This window comes from Amblyomma maculatum, chromosome 1 (genome assembly GCF_055883805.1).
Source record: "Amblyomma maculatum isolate TAMU_Amacu chromosome 1, ASM5588380v1, whole genome shotgun sequence".
Lineage (NCBI taxonomy): Eukaryota > Metazoa > Arthropoda > Arachnida > Ixodida > Ixodidae > Amblyomma > Amblyomma maculatum.
Window position 1 is genome coordinate 323,259,061 of NC_139344.1, and position 21,980 is coordinate 323,281,040.

The window sequence follows — 21,980 nt, forward strand, 5'->3', positions numbered from 1 at the left end:
CTTCGTAGACTGCGCTGTTGCCGACGGCAGCGCCGCTACATACTTCGGCTCAGTAGCCGAGCGCCCTAACTACTGAGCCATGTAGCACCGAGTGCCTAATGAATGCCACAAATGCTCCACTACACGGCTAAGACACAAATACCTTTTCTTGATTATTTTTTTTAAATGTGGTGCAATTAAATAAATGCCCCAATCGAAGAGGACACCTCAACCGGTCGATACAAGTGCGATCGGTTTATACGATCTGGAGAGATTGTTCGCGGGGCGTGCGTAGAAGGCGTGGTGCTCGTGTATAGGGACCACTTTTGATCTTGACTGAAAAAAAAAAAAAAAAAGTGTTTTCTCACGTGGTACATTGCACCTAAAACGTGCTCTGCAAATGTCATTGAAACACTAATTACATAATGTTTTTGGTTGCCCCCAGCTGGTAGCGAGAATCGGCCAATGCACAAGAATGCTAAATTGGGCGAGTTGGTGCACTTGCATTTTAGGAAACGTAGCGCAAAGAAGACAAGGACAAAATGAGGGATACACACACGAGCGCAGGATACACACATCGGCCAATTCATGGGGTAAAAAAAAAAAATAAAGCACTGGGTCTCCTCACAGTGTTTTGTCGCTAGTTGACTGTTTTTTTTTTTGTTTTTTTTTTGCATTAAGGACTTACGCAGCCCAAATGACATGCATGTGACCGTCGGGACATACATATACTTTGGTGAGGCTGCCCAAAAGTAATAAAAAATAATATGCCTATGCCCGTGCCACTAAGTATAAGAGGTTTCGTCGAGAGACAGTCGAAAGCACCCGCCGCGACAATCGTTCAGCAACAAGCGCAATTCTCAGTCAGTTTTTCAATAACGCACACGTAAGCACGTAAGACGGAAACATAGGTTCTGTACACCTGGGCATCTTTTTTTTTTTTTCTTCTAAATGCATGTCACTGGACTATGTGTGAATTACTAGACCCAATACATTTCTTTCAACTGTGTTGGGTCAATTTAGAAAAACCCATACCTTATTTCTTATGGCTTTTCTTGTGAGCTTATAGATGGAAGAGATGGAAATAAGAGCGCATTCGCAGCTAGGCAGAGGCTTCAGTGAAAAGCCTTTCGACGCGGCGAAGGCGCTGTTGCTGTTCAGACATGTGGGAACAGAACATGCAGTAGGCCCTGCATGTTTCCGCAACGTACTCGGTGCTACCGATATTTGGATTTTTCCAAGAACCGCCACGCACCAAGGGCCGTATTCCTTAAGCTTTTATTACATGCATGAACTTACACATTTGTGTCGTCACATGCGCAAACAGGTCACCAAAATATCAGGAACGACATGATAAGACACGTTCCAGAAATTTCTTGTCACCGTTATACAACGAAATTGATGTGTCGCTTACGCACAAGTTACCTTTCTTTCTGATAAACAACGCTTCTATCAACTCTCCAGCTGCGTCCTCACGATGCGTACGTCAGTGAAGCATGGCTCAGAATTGCGAGACGGCACTTTTTAATGTGCTTACGTGTACACCTCCCTTGATCTGTTGTACGCTTCTCTCGCATTCCTGGTTCGCTTATTAACGCAGTCTGACCTATGTAGGAATGGCCGCAAGACGAGGAATTTCGTAGACTACACCTTCGGCACATTTCACGAAAGGTCTCCTGCGCTTTGTTCTGCAGCCTCGTTCCTTGCTGTTCTCATTTTCGGTACGGAAGAAAAGGCCACTGAGCTTTCTCGGTGCAGAAAAAACGAGCAGTACTCCATGGCGGCTGTAACTTTTTTTCAAATTATGGGCCACTCGGTGAACGTATGGCGCTACCACTGTTCTTACCTCTTCTCGAGAGATATCTTGTCTAGCTCTACCAGTACCATTATTTCTCTTGTTTAGGGGACGAGCGAACGGGGGAAGCCGGCTGCAAAGAGCCTATCCAATCGATGGTTCAAACTGTCCCGCATTTTGTGAGGGCATGACTTTCTGACAATGAGTGCAGCCGTGCAATCCACAAGGAAAGCGCGGACGTAGTTGTAGAGTTTCGCCCACCTGCAGATTCTGGAGGTTGGACGGGGTAGCAGCAGTGTGTTGAACGTTGTCATATCTTATGCGTTAGCTACCTCGAGGCCCCCGACGACTGGGGCACTCAGAGTATCATGGTCGAGGAGTTGATGGGTGAGTTGGAGTACAAGACAGAGTGATGGGGCCTAAAATTGATCATGGTTTGTGGTAAAAGATCGCGATTCCCTATTTAGGTCGAGAGCTGCGCTAAATTGGCGTGATCCATACCCACGCAGGTGGTGAGTGAGATGGGATAAAAGTTGTAGAGACTAGGAAGCTTAGCTAGTTTGGGGAGGAAAATGATTTTGGCATGCCGTCATTTCTTCGGTAGAGCGCCGGACTATGAGTATTGTTGCTAGAGGCTGTGAGCGCGTGAATAGATTAAGCGATCGTCGAGGTTGCGGAGAATCTTGTTACATTGACGTGGTCTGGACCGTGCTGCCGAGCCTGGACGGAGCCGCTCGGAATTCTGCAAGTGTGAACGGGCTGCTGAGAAGGCTTATCGGGGCTCGCATAGTCCAGGAAACGCATTTCTCCCGCAACTGGGCGAGTAGCTCATATGGAGAGCCTGTAAATTAATTAACTAATATAGGAGGCGCTCCAGTTACTGAGTGTGCACTGAGAGAGTGCTGGAGTTGTGTAGAATATGACGCAGCAAGCTCCACATATCTGTTCTTGCTAGCTTACCACCCAGTTGGTTACATGAAGCATCCCTATTCTTTCGACCCAGAGTGAATTCATTGCGCTCAATCTCTTTGTTGAACGCAGCTAGCCGCTTACGTGCATAACAGCCGAGTTTATGCTTGCCCGTGTTTGAAATGCGCTGCTTCACATTTGCGACGCCAGTGGATGAGGAGACGTTTTTCTGGGGTGAAGGAATATTTCGGGAAGACCAAATCCGTGGCGGTCCAAGGCCAATATTGTCAATGGTGTCAGACGCAGAGCGGCCCTCTCAGAACTGATGCCAGTTAGTGAGCAGTTGGGAGGGAGGTGGTGAGGGTTGGGGGAGGAGGAGGAAACTGGGCGACCTACCGGGCCGCCTACTACAATTGTCTCTAGGAGACCGTGGTCTCTGAACAGATGTATATGCCTGGTTTTCGAGAGGCATTAGGACTTGACTGATAGTAAATAAAAAAAAAAGCGCTGTAGGATCCTTGAGAAATATGATACTGTGATCGTGGGGAGTCTATCGCAGTGTCTTGTCCTTAAGCGTGTCATTCTGGTAGCCCCAAGTACTCCAGTACTCGAAGAGCACTTTCTTTATCGAACATGTTTCTCTGCAAAGCGTGCATCACTGCAATACGCGTCTTTATGTCAAAAAGAAGACTTTCCAGGGGCACAATGACTGCTGTAAGCTGGAAAACTAAACACAAACAATAAAGAAGGCATTGATAATAAAACTGTTTACTGAAAATGATTACGTCTTTGTTGGATTAGTGGGCGAACAAATATGGGGGGGGGGGGGGTAAAACCATACAGAAGAACGGAAAATTTATTTCCCTCCGCGCAGCGAGTTCGTCCAACAGTGCTCGTAGGTAGGGTAGTGCGGGGTCTAAAAGGACCTCATAAAGGATGTCTTAAGTATCACGTTTGGTGCGCATTGAAAGCAAAGATAAAATGGGCGCTTGTCATCAGCACCTTTCACGACGCTGAGTGCTTACGGTGTTAGGCAACTGAGCTAAGGTCCCGGGATTGAATCGCGACTACGGCTGCATTTCGATGAAGGCGAGGTACAAAAGCAATTGTGCGCTGTGCAATGTCGATTCGCGTTAAAGTACCCTTAGTGGTCGATAATAATCTGGAGCCCTCCGTTACAGCCTCCTATAGCCCGCGCGCATCTTCGGGCTGTCAAACGGCCCGTACCGTACCGTATCTTACTATATACGGTACAGTATGCACAGCACACCCCATACCATACCATACCATACCATACCATACCATACCATACCATACCATACCATACCATACCATACCATACCATACCATACCATACCATACCATACCATACCATACCATACCATACCATACCATACCATACCATACCATACCATACCACACCATACCATACCATACCATACCATACCATACCATACCATACCATACCATACCATACCATACCATACCATACCATACTGTACCGTACCGCTAATCAGTGTTAGCGCAACGTATAATTTACATGCGGTTACTTATCGCACAAGTTCATTGCGATCGACATTTGTGCCATGCATGGACCCTCTTCATGTGCCTTTTTTCTTCATGTGAACAGATTCTTTCTTCCTCCCCCTAAGTCGCAGCACAACTGCCCTGGCGACTTCCCTGGATAGAATATAGCAGTACTTCTTGCAACGTTGAAAGCGGCTAGGGTGATTGAGTGTTTGTGACTATGCCATGTTACGCAGGCGGGTTTGAGAGTTTCCCGGCAGCTAGGCCGTGCCGCTGAACGCTCATCACGAAGCACCGAGCCCCTGCGTCAGGCAGCCAACCTGCATAACCTGCGCGCCGGGAGGATCGCACTCGCCTCCAGGGTGCGACTCAGATGCCGGTGGTGAGCGCCACAAACCCCACTCTAATTTTTATCTCTTTGCTGTTGTGCACAAAAACTACGAGAAGATAATTTTTTTTTCTTCCATATTTTTTTGCTGGGGTGTAGCGTTGTCCTATAAATCGGGGACCACATTCTCAAAGGTGTTCCGCCGTTCATCTCAAAGCGTGATAATGCCAGTGCGTTATGGCCGGTGTCTAAGCTGTTGTAAGATAAAGGCTTCGAGATTGGCCATCAAGTTCAGAAGCGCAGCGTGTTGAGTTACATCCCTCCATTTTGGCCAGTCATTGTGGTGCGGTGTCATTTATTTATTTTACTTTATTTATTAAGGTACTACAGATTACCCTATGATGTCATTTGCAGAGCAGCGCATCATGATTAAAGGCCGGAATTATTGTTTATATTTTTTGAAAATTTACTGAGCTTTTACTGGTGTTTATTTCAATATGCAACCTTTTTTTCGAATATTATTATCCGTTGAAGTAATACTGCTTTCTTTTTTCAGTGGCATATGGCATACCATTGTGCGGTCAAAAGTCTCGTAATGAATTCATAGCTTGTTTGCTAGCAAGAGAAGTTTATGTAGCAATGATTAACGCGCAAATTGTCATGCATTGTCCAAAATATTGCAATATGGAAAACTTTCGCCGCAAGGAAATGTAAGTGTAGAAATTCAATTATTGGCCCATAGGACGCACACATAAATAGAAGTCGGTCAAATATTTAGGGAAATCCCCCAAGATGGAGTAAGTTTCTAATAAGGGAGTAATTATTCCCTTATTAAAAACTTACTTCATTTTGGGGGATTCCCCTAAATATTTGACCAACACCGGCGTTCCTACTTCGAGTTATAGATCATTTGCTCTTGCCCTACCATCTGACCTGTTAACCGTCCTGGTTAGCTCAGTCGGTAGAGCGACTGCCCCGGAAAGGCGGTGGTGCCGGTTTAAGAACCCCAGGTGGTCGAAATTTCCGGAATCCTCCACTACGGCGTCTCTCATAGCCTGAGTCGCTTTGGGACGTTAAACCCCACAGACCAAACCAAACCAATTCCCGGATCAGGACTAATTTTTCTTTAACTAGAAGTTTCTGAGAAAGCTGTATAGCTTTCTTTTGTAGCCGTATGGCTGCGCTTGGGTGGAAGTAAATGAGTAATTACTCCCGTATTATAAATAGAAGTTTATATCTGAAAAACTGGATTGTACGAAAATTAAATAGAATAAAAAATTTGAGCGAAATCAACAGTAAAAGTAGCCATATATCTGCCGCTGAAGCTGGTGCTTCAACTTTCTCTGCTGTAATAATGGTTGCACAAGTGGATAAATTGCTGAATAGTCTCAGCAATAACGTGCAGAGCAGCATTTCTCAGTTATTTACATGTTCAATTTCGGAGAAACTTTTTCGTAATATCTACTGTGAAATGAACGGGTTCGTAAGGCGGGGTAAAAAGTATTACCTCGCCATTACATTTGCCCCCTAGCCATGGCGTCTCCGGCTCGTGCGGCCTGCGTTCGTGCTGGCGCACGCTGGCGCCGCTGGCGTCCGTGGGGAAGTTGCTGCGGGGCCGCTACCGGCGCTCGGTGCGGCTGCGACGTCCAGGCGACCCTCGGCCGCGGCCCTCTGACCTGGTGCACGTGCGGCCTTCGCCCGACTTCTGCCGGCCCGAGCCAGGGGTGCCGGGCAGCCAGGGGCGGCCTTGCGCGGATCCGTCGTCATGCCGGCGGCTGTGCTGCGGCCGCGGCTTCGAGACGCGCACGCTGCGCCGCCTGCAGCGCTGCCGCTGCCGATTCCATTGGTGCTGTTACGTCACCTGCGACACCTGCGAGACAAGAGTGCAGCTGCACGCCTGCCGGTGAAAAGGGGGCGTCGAAGGCTTTCTCGTGCCACTTGCATGTGTAGCCTTCGGACCCATGTGAGGCCTCAGCTTGAGTTTTCTCCCGCCTAGTGTGCCATCAGGCTTATTATAGCTTTAACGTGTACTGCGTAGCAGTAGAAACGGGGTCTAAATTCAGGCCACAAAGTTCAGAATGGCCACAATGTCGCATATCGCATTCTGCTCCTCTATACGACCCTTCTGTGGAACTTTCACGTTTCGGAGCGGGGAATGAACGAACGTTTACTGGTGCATCAGATAAGAGCGATGAACAGTCTCCCGGATGGATTATGTTTAGGCTGCCGTAAGCTTCCGAATAGTTCGCAGCTGAGTTGATTGAAGATTGAGCACTGTTTCCCCAGCGGCAGTCAGTTAAGCTCGCAACGATTGCCTGTACAGCTCTGCTTCTCTATTAAAAGCAACGGCGCAACAGTGTTTTGAAATACTATAGCTATAGAACCGATTTCTGTCATTGTGTGATGGGGGATATTGTCTTCCCAATCTGTTCGATCCGCCAACTTTTCTTACATCCAGTTGAAGCCACTCGAAATTCAAGGCGGGATTGGTTCCACTCTTTGAAACATGCTGTTTTCATTGCTTGCTGTCACTTCCTTAACCTCATTCTTTTTTTGTTATCCTCCGGCAGAAAACTCCAACGACTATAACTAAAAACGTGAGCAGAGCTAGGCTTGCCAGCTTAGCGTACGAATCAGTGAAAACTGTTTTAACTTTGGTTTGACCACGTAACCCCTCTTTTCACTCTCAGGATGTTAATTCCTTCGCCCTCCTGGCAGCTCCCTCTTTCCACGGTAGATACCTCCCTCTAGGTTGTTCTCGTGACAGCCACCTTCTAGTCGCGCATTCCTTCGCTTTCTCCACACACTACAAAGCACTAGGCCATCTTTTTTTCTTTCTTCTCGCATTTTGTCTCTCTCCCTTTCCTAAATGAGGAGATTTTCCTTTCTTCACTTTGCCGCCTACTTAGCCTGTGATGTGGCGGCTGAACTGAACCTAAATTAATACATTTATACAATAAAGAAAAAACAACCAAAATGAACAAGCGTTGATGGGAAGCCTCGATGCGCTGACCAACGTTTCGGTTGAGTGACTTGTCTTTGTCTGGGCAAAGCTTACATCGTTTTCGGGAGCGTAAGAGGCATTTTTTTTTTTTTTTCATGGATGGAGCTCCAGGGCGGAAGATGTGACATGAGAGAGGATGGAAAAGCGCCACCGAGAACACCTGTTGTCCAGGCAAAGATCCTGAGACAGGTGGCATGGGCGTTAAACTGCGGACCCGCAGTAAAGTAAGAAAGCTAAGCTTTCCTTTACAGGTCAATCCATTTAAGAAAGTTGCTCTTGCCTACTTTCTCGCGGTTTTGCTGCCCAACCGGTTCAACCCTCTTTTAAGCAAACTGGCTTGCCTACTTTATCTCACTTTTACGGGGCAACCACTCTGATACCTGGCTCATGCTTAGCTGCCATCTGTCGCAGCCACACAGCCTAGCCCAGTTTTACCACCCATAATCACGCATCACAATCGGGGCGGAGACCCTATTAACGCAATAACGTAAAAAGCCCTGTTCTACACAAAACATCCGGGGCTGGCATGGAGGCGAAAAATATCGAGCATGCAACTCACAGGTGATAGTCGAGAGGTGAGGGGCACTGATTGGCCGGCGAGATATTCGGCCTCACACGGCATGGCCGAGTTGGCAGAAACTCGGTTTGCTCCTTTGAGGTGAGAGGGACCTTCCGGAGGATCTTGAATCAGATACGCGTCTCCTAGACCTCGCAGGCACGTGTGTATGCGGCCTGATTATAGCTGGGCCTTATGTCCATAGCCTCGAACCGGAACTCTTTACAGTTCGCTTCGCATTCACGCTTTTCGGGTTCTATTCCAGTGTCGGCTCAAGAGTTACACTAAGTTCCGGTTCGAACGATCTGAAATGGGCTCGGGACAAAATAAATTGGAATCAGCCATCTTGAGGCTGATTACGTCACGTCTGTACGCAAATTAATAAAACAAAATCCGTTTTATGTGACATATTTTGGCTTGGGCCACTTGCACATACTATCTGTCGTAAAGACACAATTGACGACTAGACCTGCAGATAAAAATGAACTAAAAAAAATTGACCTAATATGCTACTGTAGTCAAAACGCCCTTCGTTGGGTACGCACACCATAATTTTACATTGTCGGAAACCTCGTTGCGCGTTGGCATCTTACAGAGGCGCATATTTTATTAAAGTCATTTAACAACCTTTGCCGAAGACGAGTGAATATATTTAACTCTAAGGTACTAAAACCTAAACTGGAATAAGGAACTGGAAAATTTAAAAAAGAGAACAGTTTCAGTCTTCAAAAGCGGGGGTTTCACTTCACCAAACGAAGACCGAAATGAATTGCGACAAAGAGCAGGTGGCGCCCAAACAGGGCCTCATAGGAAGCCTTGTTGTCGATGGCAAGACTTTCGCTTTCGAAAACTGCATGGAAAACCTCGGCCATGGGCTATAGGAATCACCCTCTGGGAGCTGCTTCTAAAATTCAGTAGCGGCTATTATAGCTGGCGCCACGCTTTCGTGAGGTAAAGTCTGCCTTTGTGGTTATAAAATCGCCACTGAATTTTTCAATCTTTTACCAGCTTTTAAGCGTGACATGTGACTACATGTACCCTGTAAGGTAGCTCAGAGTTATCTTATGAGGGGCGAGTGAGGCTGCAAAACATAATGCCACACCGCAGTCCTGGCTTTTTGCTAATGTGTATTCTACCCGATCCTACTCTACCTATTCTATTCATATTCTATCCGATTCTACAGTCGCGCTTGTTGGTACTTTAAGGAAATATGTATTTGATCCTCGTACAGTCGTGCTTCTGGATACTTTAATGAAACAGGAAGGAAACGAACGGGCATGTTGCGTGACAGTTAGTACCGAAAGAAAGATAGCTCTGATTTCAACATCAACAGCTTTCAAACGAAGCGATTCAACATAGATTCACCAGAGGAACGCTTTATCAAGTGCTAGATGGCTCCACTACATGCTCGGGAAAAAAAGCTCGCAAGCCGTCAGCCACGTTGATCTAGTGAAATGTGATGCAAGAAAAAAATTTGCTTCGGTTTTTTTTTTTATAATATTGCCTGTACTACTACCCCATGTTCGACCTTGACTGCTTGTCTGTCGCCAAAAACACAGAATAGCTGAATGCTGAAGAAAAAAAAAAAAATGTCCCACATTTACGCAGCGTTTTATGTATACCTGCTCAGATACCCGAAGTCTTCGAAAGTTAATGTTGCTTAACGGGGCGTCATTGCACCTATGTGTCATTTCGGACTTTGCTCAGTAAGAGAAACGAGAGCTACTCGCACGGGATGCATCTGAATGCGAGCAGTTTCAACAATTGGATTGAAAGTTTCAGCAATTAGAGGAAATAAGTAACCTAATAATCTCAAAGTTTCTCAGCTGTAACAGGCTTTAGGATTAATAAATGCGCAGCATGAAATCGTCTAGTTCGTGTCGCAGGCGTCACTCATCTCTCGTATCTATAGATTAGGTGCCGTTTTTCATTGCTTAGCCCAAACACCTGCTGAAAGACATCTTGTTTTTGTCTTAGAAAACAACGAAAATTATGATGTGCTGCCCAAACAATGGTGCCGATCAAACCTTATCGCGAACCAGTTCGTAACTGTTCGGATTCAGTTACAAGATGCCGATACGGGTTCAGTTCGACAATACGTGTGTCATTCCGACATCATCATCATCATCAGCCTGATTATACCCACTGCAAGGCGAAGGCCTCTCCCATATTTCTCCACTTAACCCGGTTCAAGTTCGACATCAGGTTCAAGTTCCGACATCAAGTTCGGTTTGATTTCATTTTGACACCCTGTTTGTATTTATGTCGGGTGGTCTTCCATATAATGCGGCAGATTCTGACGATGCTAACGAGTATCTGTGAGATAATAGAGATACAAATTTAAGGAATTCGTGATAAAGCCGGAAGCATTATGCATATTCGCCAACGAGGATCTGCCAGGGGAACCGCAGACGAGAGCCGTTCACGCTGTCACGTGATAAATGTAAACGCGAATGGTAATGGCGGATGGAGTGTCCGCAAAATGTTTTTAAGCCGCCGCCAATAATAATTGTTTTGCTCAGACGAAGACAAGTTCTCTAAACTTGAGACCTTGTCGGCTAGCTAGGAGAAACTGTATAGATTTCTAGCGAAGCATATGAATTTCCTTGGCCAAGGTTTTTGTCAGTGACAACACTGGAACGCTTTGTGTCATGAGGAATGTCAACTGAGATGGTGACAGGCATTAAACTCAGGCAGATCTCGTGTCGTACGTTGTACGGCGTCTGTCTAAGCCACTCGAAGTGCATTGTGTTCGTATTCCCAAAACCAACAATCGTGCAGGGGAGGAGAACCCGCCCCTTCACTCTCCTCCACTTGCCGCCGGGCTCGCGCTGTCTTCGCCACACCTGACGCGCCCCGCCCAAAACAAGTCTTCCACGTTGTTTTAATCTGTCGAGTGCGCTTCGTTGCCTCCGCTTCGAGGCTTTGCTGCCCGAGGGCGTCAAGCGCAGACTGTACGCGTCGAGAACAGGGAAAAGTAGCGGCAAGGAATAGGGTGGTGGTGCCACGCCAGCCACTTATCCCAAACACACGCACGCACACATATACACACACCTGAGAAACTAACTTACTATACGATGCCGCGTAGTCATAGGGTGGAACAAAGCTGCGAAAGATGAAAAAAAAAATATCTATATTGAATTCAAGAGGAGGGCGATGACAGAGAGAGAGCGCTTATTATCCGGCGGCCATCCGTCTCAGTCCTTGCGGGGGGAGACAGACGACGTTTCGCGCCTGCCGCCGCAAGCTGTCGTCTGCCCGGCTCGTCGCAGAAGCGCGTCGGTCCGTGGCGTTCGCAGCTGCCGCCACCCCGTGGCTTCTTCGGGCGTCAGTGGGCGCAGCCATCCGCGTTTCTCGGCGAACACGCTCGGATGGAGCGCAACCCCGGGTTGCCGCTCCTCGAGTGCATGCACGCGCGTACGCACAGACTGAAGCGGGCGGCGACGCTTCAAGTCGCCCAAGTGTCAGGCGCAAACGCCACCGAGTGACAAATATGCGACGTCCGGAAGAGGCGTCCACCACGCGGTGTCCGCTACGAAATGAGTTGAGCGAAGGCTTGACCCCTCGATTCCGTATGCGCCGTGTCATCCTCCTCGGCGAGTATTTTGGGGATTCCGGGAGCTTCGGATGGGACGCGGCCTGAGAGCGATGATGAACGAACGCCGGGAGGTAAGAAGAGGGAGCCCTGGTGGAGTGTGGCAGGTCGCTGCGAAAGAAGAAGACAATAAGTTTTTTTTTTATAGTCGTTTGTTTTTGTGTTGTGTGTAGAACGAAGAGATCTGATAATCGAAAAAACTCCGTGGTCGACCGTATTGTCTGTAGCATATTCATTTCTGTGTAGAAGCTCCGCTATTTACATTCTTGAATTTCGCTGGAGAGGCTTTTTACAGCAACCACTCGAAACAAAACGAACAAGGAAGCAAAAAAAGCTCGTTAATATTTGGTTTTTAAGCAAGGTGGAGCAAAGAGAGTAGGGTTTCGCTGTCCACTGCGTTGGACCACTGCGCCATCTTGATAACCGGTTTCTTCACTTGCTAAGCAGCAAATCATTCACGCTGCGCTTGGGATGTCATGTCTTCATCTCCACCGACAAAGTCGCACTACCGACCTTAATTAGACCTTCTTCATGCTAACAAGAACCTATGCAGTACCCGTTAAATACTTAGCTAAACATAGCAAAACATCTTCAAGCAAAGCGAAACGAGTGCTAAGCATTGACTCTTTTTCTTCTTTTTTTTTTTTTCAGGTTATGTCAAGAGGCTTTATCTTTTGATCCAAGAAACATTTGCACGAAATATAATCGGTAGCCTACATGGCTAGTATCTGGTCCAGTACAAAATATAGCTTTTAGGCAACCATATAAGTAATGTGCAAAAAAGTTAACAAATTTCCAACATTTAAATTAAGAAAGCAATGCGAAAAACGACTCAAGACAATTAAATAATCCTGTATCCGGTCCAATACAAAACAAGGCATTTGGACAAAGACATTGAAAATGTACAAATCATTATACCATTATTTCAGCAGAGCAGAAGAGTACATACATCCACGCAAATGAAAACTATATTTCGAAATCGCATCCTAGCTTGAGTGTGCAAAAAAAAAAAAAAAAAAGGTGATTCGAAAAAAGTTTAAAATTTCAGGGAAATTTTAATTTTATTGGAAGCGTATTCCGGACTTTTGAACCAATGAATTCAATTACTCTGTTATTTCGCATATGTATATCCGTTATTAGGCTATGTCGTGGCTGTAATGTTTTCTTTTGAAATAAATATCGACAAACTCCTAAATGCCTGTGTGATCAAGGCATTCAGCTTTGCAACTAGGGCCCACCAGTAATGCGTCATGAAGTCGGCACTGTTTACACGTTTTCATATTAGGAAAACTTTATATATTAGGAAAACTTTATATATGAGGAAAACTATAGCATTGTCATATAGACGTTATGCGTTGTTGCTAAATGAGGACCCTAATTAGTGACGCCAAATATTAGTGCTATATAGTAACGCTATATGGTAGTGCTGCTTAGTGGTTTTAATTATGGTTTTAATTTAAAGTAAGTGTTGCTGTGTTGTAACTTGTGGTTGCTCCGCACTCTAAGGTAGGAAGCAGTTGCATAGTGCCTCTTTGTAGGCGATCGCACTCAACAAACGGAGTGTACTTCCTTCCTTGCCCTTCGGGCTGGGATATACAGAGGACCCTCAGCTCTAGGGTACCTGTTGTCAAAGCCTTCGTAGTCTTCTTCGCTATTTCGGCGGACGCGGCTGTTTCGATGCGGGCCTATTCTTTCAGCCTTTCCACTTACAACTCATTCAACTCTCATCTGTCTGCTTATGACAGTGGCAGTAGCACAGCGGGAGCCACTCGACATTCCTGTGAATTCTCCTCTTCCTTCTTTCTTTAATCGAAACAACGATGACGACAATACCACCTCTCATCGGCACCACTTGCATCATCACACATCATGCACTGAGAAGCATTCGCTCGGATTGTGTACCGTTGATTTGTCGCCTTTCCTTGCCACCATTTTGGACGTGATGTTTGGAAGTTGTATGCTTAACTTTTTTTTTTCTTTGGGAAGACGCTACCGCTAGGCCACATGCTGACTGCATTGTAAGTAAACACTGTACACAGCTCGTTTCTGTACATATAATAATGTAATAAATACCATGTGAAGAAAAAAAAATGTTCTGAATGGCTAGAGGTAGCGCACCCGCTTCGCAAATAAAGGACAGTGGTTCGATTCCCGCTCTAGCACTTTATTCTTTCGCGAGTATTTTTATTCCTTAGAAGTGATTTCGCAACAGGGATTGAACGACGTCACTATAAGTGACGTCGTTGATCACGTGATATCCAATCAGGGAATTTCCTAGTCACGACGCAGGCGTTTTAGGCGAAGGTGCGTCCGCTCATCGACCAGAGCAAGCTCGAGGCGGTGCGCTTCTCAAAAAATTAGGCAGAAGTTTAACAGTTTAACCTTGCAAAATATCTGCGCCTTTCCTTTCCTGTGAACCAATTATTATTAAATCTAAGTGATCAAAGAGAAAGTGGCGGCACGTTTCACTCGAACCGCCTCTCTTCGTCTCCGTGTGGCAGTCTGTCGGCGAGCTACGTCCACTGGATGATCGGACTCGGCCTGTCGTCTTTGCTATCTCTGAGACGCAGGCAGTTCACGAGGCGTCTCGCCCGTGAACTGAGCAACCCAACGGCAAGATTTAATGAAAATTTATGCATACACAATTTAACAATCACGTAAAGTATGGACCACAGATTTCGAAGGTTATCTATGGAGTCTGCCTCCGAAAACTTTACTTTTAAAGTTGTGGTTCAAGCATGTTCATTAAGATAATGCTTAAAACGAATATGCTGAGATAAAATAGAAAAAAAACAATTGATTTAATGCGTGCAATCAGGGCTACTGATGTGCTTCAGCGCATGCAAATAAAGATGAACAGCTGGCTTGTGTCGCAAGCGTTCACGTGACAGCCCTTTTCACGCGAAAACATTTCGAGGCCAGCGTTGGCGAAAATCGTCCGCCCTTTTAAGTCTGTACAATGTGCACCTGCTTCACACTTCCTCTTCATGGACTCCGCGAGCCAAAGCGGTGGCTCGCATCTTTCCATACAAAGTGAAGCACACAGTAATGTGAGAACAAATGCATTAGCGCTATGTACAGATCATGTCTAGGTCGTGTCCAGATGTTACAAAACCGGATATTGAATTTCTGATATCACTGTGATGTATATCATGATGAGCCATGTGTAACCCATTCTTGAACGGCCGCCGCTGTAGAGGAGTGTGGTGCTGGCGAACTATCGCAAAAACAGGTTAAATTCAATATAAATGCCTAAGAAAGATGAAGATTAAACAGCCGTCGCTGTGACTCAGCTGGTAGAGCACCGGACTCGAAATTCGGAGGTCGTGGGTTCGGATCCCACCACGCGGCATGTGGCTGTTTTTAGGAGCGTATATTCTTCTGTGCTTACAACGTTGCTACTTACGTTTGCCGGTTTCTCGTTCGCTTCTTCATCGCTCTGTGATTCAAGATGGCGGCCAAGTCACATGATCATAGCTAGGGCATTGCAAATAATTTCTTACCTACCACACGACCGCCCATCCAATAGAGCCCACCACCTGGGCCATCGATTGTGGGCTCTATTGCGTTTTTTTTTTTTTTTCAACGAACAGGCCAGCGAGCAATATGGCGACACACGGAGTCCTCAGTGCAAAGTTCTTTAGGCCTTTACGGTATCAACTACCGAAGAGTCCTATCGAATCGGGTCTATAGAAGCGACGGACGAAAAGAAGACCACACAGACGAACGAAAACTCGCAACCAATTTTTCATTGAGGAAAAACACGTTTTTTTTTTAAATCTACAAATGATGCAAATGAGCCGATAGCACTTATGAAATATTTTGCAAAAGTATATGTAAAAGTCGACTATTACACGGGAATCCTCTAAGACCAAACCTTTTCCTCCCCATCTTGTTACCTACAGGCGTGATTATGGATTGTCAAGGAAAGACACCTCTTAACCAGACAGTAAAACATTCGGAGGTCGTGGGTTCGGTTCCCACCATCGGCACGTTGTTTTTTCTTCTACTTTGTGTTTAATTATCTTTCCCCTAAACAGATTACATTACTAATTTCTGTGATTATCCAAGTAAACAATAAAAAAAAAACACATAAAGTACCATCCCCAACGCTTTCCTTGGCCTCGCCGACTGTTGGCTTCTTTCCTTCATGTATTATAACGAGCACCCTCATTTTCCCCTTAATTGATCTGCTTGTAGCTTACGGGGGTCTCGGTTCTGGCAGTCTTGAAGCCATAGGTAGCGTAAGAGGGTTCTAGCACAGCTTTCGCCCTCGCTCTTGATCACGTTCTACGTGACGCTGGCGGTAACAAAGGACGTTCCACGTCCGCCGCTTTGGCTGAGGGTGGCGCTGGTGAACACTCTCAAGGTTCGTATACAGACAACATAAATACCCAAGCAAGTAGCAGGGGGGACAGCGGCCGATGTAGCTCAGTTGGTAGAGCACCGGACGCGATATTCGGAGGTCGTGGGTTCGGTTCCCACCATCGGCACGTTGTTTTTTCTTCTACTTTGTGTTTAATTATCTTTCCCCTAAACAGATTACATTACTAATTTCTGTGATTATCCAAGTAAACATTAAAAAAACAAAAACAAAGTACCATCCCCAACGCTTTCCTTGGTCTCGCCGACTGTTGGCTTCTTTCCTTCATGTATTATAACGAGCACCCTCATTTTCCCCTTAATTGATCTGCTTGTAGCTTACGGGGGTCTCGGTTCTGGCAGTCTTGAAGCCATAGGTAGCGTAAGAGGGTTCTAGCACAGCTTTCGCCCTCGCTCTTGATCACGTTCTACGTGACGCTGGCGGTAACAAAGGACGTTCCACGTCCGCCGCTTTGGCTGAGGGTGGCGCTGGTGAACACTCTCAAGGTTCGTATACAGACAACATAAATACCCAAGCAAGTAGCAGGGGGGACAGCGGCCGATGTAGCTCAGTTGGTAGAGCACCGGACGCGATATTCGGAGGTCGTGGGTTCGGTTCCCACCATCGGCACGTTGTTTTTTCTTCTACTTTGTGTTTAATTATCTTTCCCCTAAACAGATTACATTACTAATTTCTGTGATTATCCAAGTAAACATTAAAAAAAAAAACATAAAGTACCATCCCCAACGCTTTCCTTGGCCTCGCCGACTGTTGGCTTCTTTCCTTCATGTATTATAACGAGCACCCTCATTTTCCCCTTAATTGATCTGCTAGTAAAACAGGAGGGTACTTATATACAATGCGATTTTTTCTCAGATACAAATCAACCGCAATCTTAAAAAAAAAAAAAAGCATTTCTGATGAAAAAAGTTAGGGCTCTCTGTGTGGGTGTTCTTTTCGCCTTTCGTCTGTCTTCGCGCTGTGCCATCCACAAGAACAATTAACAAATCGCCCGTTATTCAATCATCCTTTCTCACCAGACTTGCTGCTACTGAGATCTTTCTATTCAAACTAACTTTCACTTTGTCTGATCAGTCTTAGAGTTTTGTAGAAACTCCGAATTCGCAGCGCTTCAAGTTTATTTTCCGAGGGCCTTTAGTCGTGCCCGTTTTAACCTTCTCATCTCGATTTTAGGACTCATCAATGTTCATTCTGTAATCTACAAAGGAGTACGGATTTATTACAATGACTGCTCTACCCGCTTGATTGTAAACAGTTGTCTTTGTGTCCACCTTTTAAAGAATAAAGTTTTATTGACCTCGTCGAGCCAAATGCATCGGTGTCGGGCATTTGACTTGAGGTGCGGCGGCACGCGTAGCCGGCGGCGTTCGCTTCTTCTACTTCGCACACGTTCAGTTGGTTCTTCTTATTCACACACGTGGCAAACTTTATTCGTACCGGTACACATATCCACAAATACAAAACTCTGCCTGGCACAATGCCACACAGCCTTCCAGTCCCCTGCCTACCCTTTCCATACACCGCCACCGTTGCCCATCTCGCTCGCCTCCCGAGACCTTCCCTTTCAAAATGTATTCGATACCTTGGTGTCGTCTAGACCCGCTGTGGTTTCCTCGAGGTTCGCAGACAGCCATGCAGGAGTCGTGCGCTGGTACCAGTGCTTTGGCTGTGTTTCCTTGACGTTCACAGGCATTCATGGAAACCGCGGGAAACCGTTTCTGAGGATGCTTAATTGGGCTTCCACTCTAAACTAGGTTATCTATATGAGTCTAACCTGCCTCAGCAGCACAGCATAACCAAGCATAGCAAAGCTTTCGCTTGCACAGCCGGGCTTAGCCGAGCTAAGCCGCCGCCATTTTCCACTGCCAAGCAAGTGGGTTCATCAGCTTGCACTTTACCTATACCCACTGCGTGTAAACACTCTGCAGAGTATTCTACCCGAAGTTTTCACATCCCGGGTACTGACATATGCAGGTGATACAGCATAGTTATGCGCCGAAAAACTCGGTATAGATGAAGTTGCTCACTTCTGTGAACAGTTTGATGTGCTTTCTCGTGAAGAGATGAACCGTGCAGAGAGAAATGACCTCTGGTTTAGATTGTGGGGGTCTACGTCATCTGAATTTACTGGTGGGACATGTGTGTCGTCCACGTACCTTGGCATCCCATGGGCGCGTACAAGTACAGCCATTTTAAAGATCACGTTTTGACGAACAACGCTCAGACCTTCTTCCCACATTGTTGCACAGCCAATACCCAGCCGTAAGCAAGCAGACGCAGACACGGCTGGCGGGGAGTGAACCGTTTTATTCTCGAAGCACAGGCTAATATATAACGAAACGTGGGAAGGGGGTTCAGAGGGAGAGCAAAGCAGAATGGCTATCGCTTGGGCCATTGACAGCTTGGCAGATGTACTGTTCGGGAAGGTTACCACTTGTAATCTAATTCTGTCAACAAAATCTGATATGTTCTGCAGATTATTCGCATCACTAGGCTCCATACCCGTCGTTTTCATAAAGTGCCATATGGAGGGTTCGTCCTATGAGTTCATAAGACGGGATTATTTCCTTCGACCTGTTAGCTCTAGTGGTTCTGATTTAGTCAATCGTTGTGTGCGGAATATAGTTTCTCGGTTTATGGTTTTCCGGGACGCTCCACACCCTACAGCTCGCTCTTCTTGAAGACACATTTAATTAACGCCTTTCTCGATCTATCTCTTCTCAATTTTCTGACTGTCCTTTAAGGAGGTTTACACAAGAAACGCAATTTGTTGTACGCTTTCCAACCAGATTAATACATTTTAAGTTTGTTTTCATTGTCACGAGAACACTTGTATGACGATTCGATTTTGCTCTTCTTCCCTCCAAAAATTTGTCATTCTATGCGACCCAGATTGCCTGTCTATGCTGCGCTAGTACGATTTCATAAGTCTCACCGTACACCGGAACTTTCTTTTGCGAACTGCCCACTGAGAGCTTGCGCCTAATGAAATTGCTTTGAAAAAAGTAGAATTTTTGTGTAATCGGTTAAGTGCTGTCGACGAGACCCACCTGAAACAATTGACATTGCTTCATTTTAGAGATTCAATGTTCTTTTGGGATGATTACTGCGAATATTTCGAGAAATAAAATTTATTCGACTTCCTATACTGTATTGCATCTCACTGCGTTTCCGCACACCGATCCTGGTACAGAGAATACAATATAGCAAATAAAGTATATGTCGATCAGTGATGCAATGTCCTGCACATGGATATTACCATGCAAGACACGGATAATAACGGGTGATGAATACACCCCTTATTATCACACATAGTACACGGCATCAAGGAGCGGTAATGGTTGAAACGAAAGCGCGAATTGAAAGGCGAAGCACGTGCACTAGATTCAGCATGCATTTGCGCGCAAGAAGCCATAAATGGCTTCGATAGAAAAAGACGTCGATGCGCAGGAATATAGATCCCGTTGGGGGCATCCAGTCTAGCTTGGTGCACTCAGCGTGAGATCTGCTTGGATACAGCTCGACTGCAGCGCTGCCTCTTGCCACAAAGTTGTTCTGTGGAAGAGGCTCAGATGATGTCTTCATCGGCGCTGGTTCAGTGAGCAGCAGCTGCGGCATTGCAGAGTTGGTGGTTACAGCGCGTATACGAGGTGTCATCTACGACACAACTACCGCCATTTGGTGGACTGTACCAGTGCGACGAAAAGGTCGTGCCTGCGCATGCAGTTTTCACAAACCTTGAGCACTGTGCCGGAATTATTCTAGCTGTTCACAGGCGAAGAAGAAAAATATAAAAAACAATGAGCAGACCCCCTCCACCCTATAAACAAAAAACGCACATGACCAAACAAATAAACCGTGGGTATTACTGCGGCAAAAGTTGCAAATATGCTCATCGTACCATCCTCTGCACAACATTATGGTGCTCATGGGAGGTTAGTGACATCACGCAAGGAATACTACACAGTCACAAATTAGCCCCTGTTTGGCGGAACTATACGAGACTTAGACTTTTTCCGACTCCTTTTGCCAGAAAACAGAGTGCAGTGTGGTTGTGCCATGCGAAATGTCTCGCTTAGCCCTTTTAGACTCACAATAACCTTCATTAGCAAAGAAAACTTTAAAATTTATATGTTTATTTGCAAACTCCCATTTCGCAAAAGTCATTATGAATTTCTTAGCAACATTAGCAATCAAAGCGCATCGCACATATCTATGCTCATGGAATAGCATCATAATAAAGCACATTTATGCGAGATTCACTATTTATTATCTACAAAGGCGTTTCTGCGTCAGAAACTCGGCTACAGCGTCACTAAGTTAGACATACCAACATAGATGACGAGTCAGAACCAGACCGCGCTCCTTAGGCTCGTCATTTCGCTACCTTCAATATTATTTCCTGTTTTGGATAAGTATTTTTTTTTTACCGAGACAAAACTGCAGAAATTTCAAATGTAGTCGGCATAGCTAATTTCGTTCAAACAGCACCGGATTATTTAAAAAAGAAAGGTTTAAAAGCCATGTGCACAGCCGTGGACGTTATGATGCGTAAGGTGACGAGTGGGTTACCGTGCATATATTCCAGCCCACCCCCAGGTACTTAACTGCGCCGATGCATTTGCTATAGCTTTCCTCTGGTGCGAACTGTGCACGGGCTCTTGCTCTTTAATGCAATTGTACTCTTGCTACGTTAAGGCTTTAAACTGTGCAACAGTGTATTGGCACTAAAATTAAACCTCGCAGCTAGCGCCAAGAGGTCAAAGGGCCTGGACTGTGAAACCATTTCTCACTTCATAAAGTGTTCGTGATGAATTCGCACTCGCGGCTTTGCCGCATGAATGTGTAGATCAAAAAAAAAAAAAAAAAAAGGCCTTCCAATCAACTGCTGTTTTATCGCACACGAATCTTTGAGAACCTGGCCCTTCGTTTGCTGCCGACAGTTGTTCTCTCATTTGAGGCAAAAACAGGGTTGGGCCAGACTCACCCGTGCGCGTTCCCTCCTCGGCAGCAGAAGGACGCTCTTGAATCTCCTGCCTGGATGGGGCCCTTGCCGCCCCGAGCACGCGTTGTTCGGTTTCGGCGGGAGAGGCGTACGACCCATGACAGGTCCGGCTCCCTGCGTTGGCGTACTCGCCTCGTCCCGTTTTACACAACGAAAAACAAATTAACCTGCCGCTCAAACACTGCAGTAGGCGAAAGTGGTGTGGATCAGTTGTGTACCCATCGCGTAAAGCATCCGAATTACAGCTTAGTAGCACCCGCATGCCGGACACGTAGTGCCACTCGGTTTATATCATCTGTGAACATAGACTGCAGCTGGCCCAACACAATATATTGCTTTGTGACTGGAGGTCCGCCATATTCATGCCAAGATTAGCCGGAAACCGCTAGACGTTCCTGTATATGACACTATATTATTACCCTATATGACATTCAAGAATACTGTGGGCATCCTGGACGCCTGGCAACTGGTGCCATCTCTTAGCCGCCAGTAGAGAACACGGCGACACAATGAGGTCATTTTAAGCTTGTAAATTGGAGAAAACTATTGACTCCCGAAAGATTCTGTGCAAATGCGGTGATTACCATGGCCGACTCTCCCTGGCCACTGCGAAATCTGATATATAAATTGCTTCCTGTGCTCATAGTACCTATTTCCGCCAGTCACAGATAAACAACATAGAACAAGATAAAACAGTGAGGTACACCGAATATTGCAAATTGCCGTGTGGATTTTGAGTATTCCACGCTAGGCTGTTCGTGGTGACTGTAGCGCAAGGCTAGAAGTGTTTGCCTAGATTTTCTAGGTTTATGCAAGCTCGCGGTGTAAATGGAACGTCTTCTTAACCGCACCCCAACGGTCTACTTACACAAGCCTGCTACTGACGTCCTTTAAAGGA

The 21,980-nt window shown here is 46.0% G+C and overlaps 1 protein-coding gene and 2 non-coding genes across 3 annotated transcripts in view; all 3 read left to right on the forward strand.

Annotated features, from left to right (window-relative positions):
* Positions 1 to 7,468, forward strand: part of LOC146207299 (protein Wnt-16-like) — a 38,887-nt gene extending 31,419 nt beyond the window's left edge. Inside the window, exons 4-5 of the mRNA XM_084576474.1 lie at positions 4,447 to 4,592; positions 6,070 to 7,468. Of these exons, the coding sequence (XP_084432600.1) occupies positions 4,447 to 4,592; positions 6,070 to 6,445 (522 nt within the window). The 3' untranslated portion in view covers positions 6,446 to 7,468. The remainder of the gene's footprint in view (positions 1 to 4,446; positions 4,593 to 6,069) is intronic.
* Positions 7,469 to 16,113: 8,645 nt separating this feature from the next.
* On the forward strand, positions 16,114 to 16,186 carry TRNAS-CGA (transfer RNA serine (anticodon CGA)). Its single transcript has one exon. It is a non-coding gene; the product is annotated as a tRNA-Ser (tRNA).
* Positions 16,187 to 16,613: 427 nt separating this feature from the next.
* On the forward strand, positions 16,614 to 16,686 carry TRNAS-CGA (transfer RNA serine (anticodon CGA)). The gene has a single exon. It is a non-coding gene; the product is annotated as a tRNA-Ser (tRNA).
* The last annotated feature ends 5,294 nt before the right edge of the window (positions 16,687 to 21,980 follow it).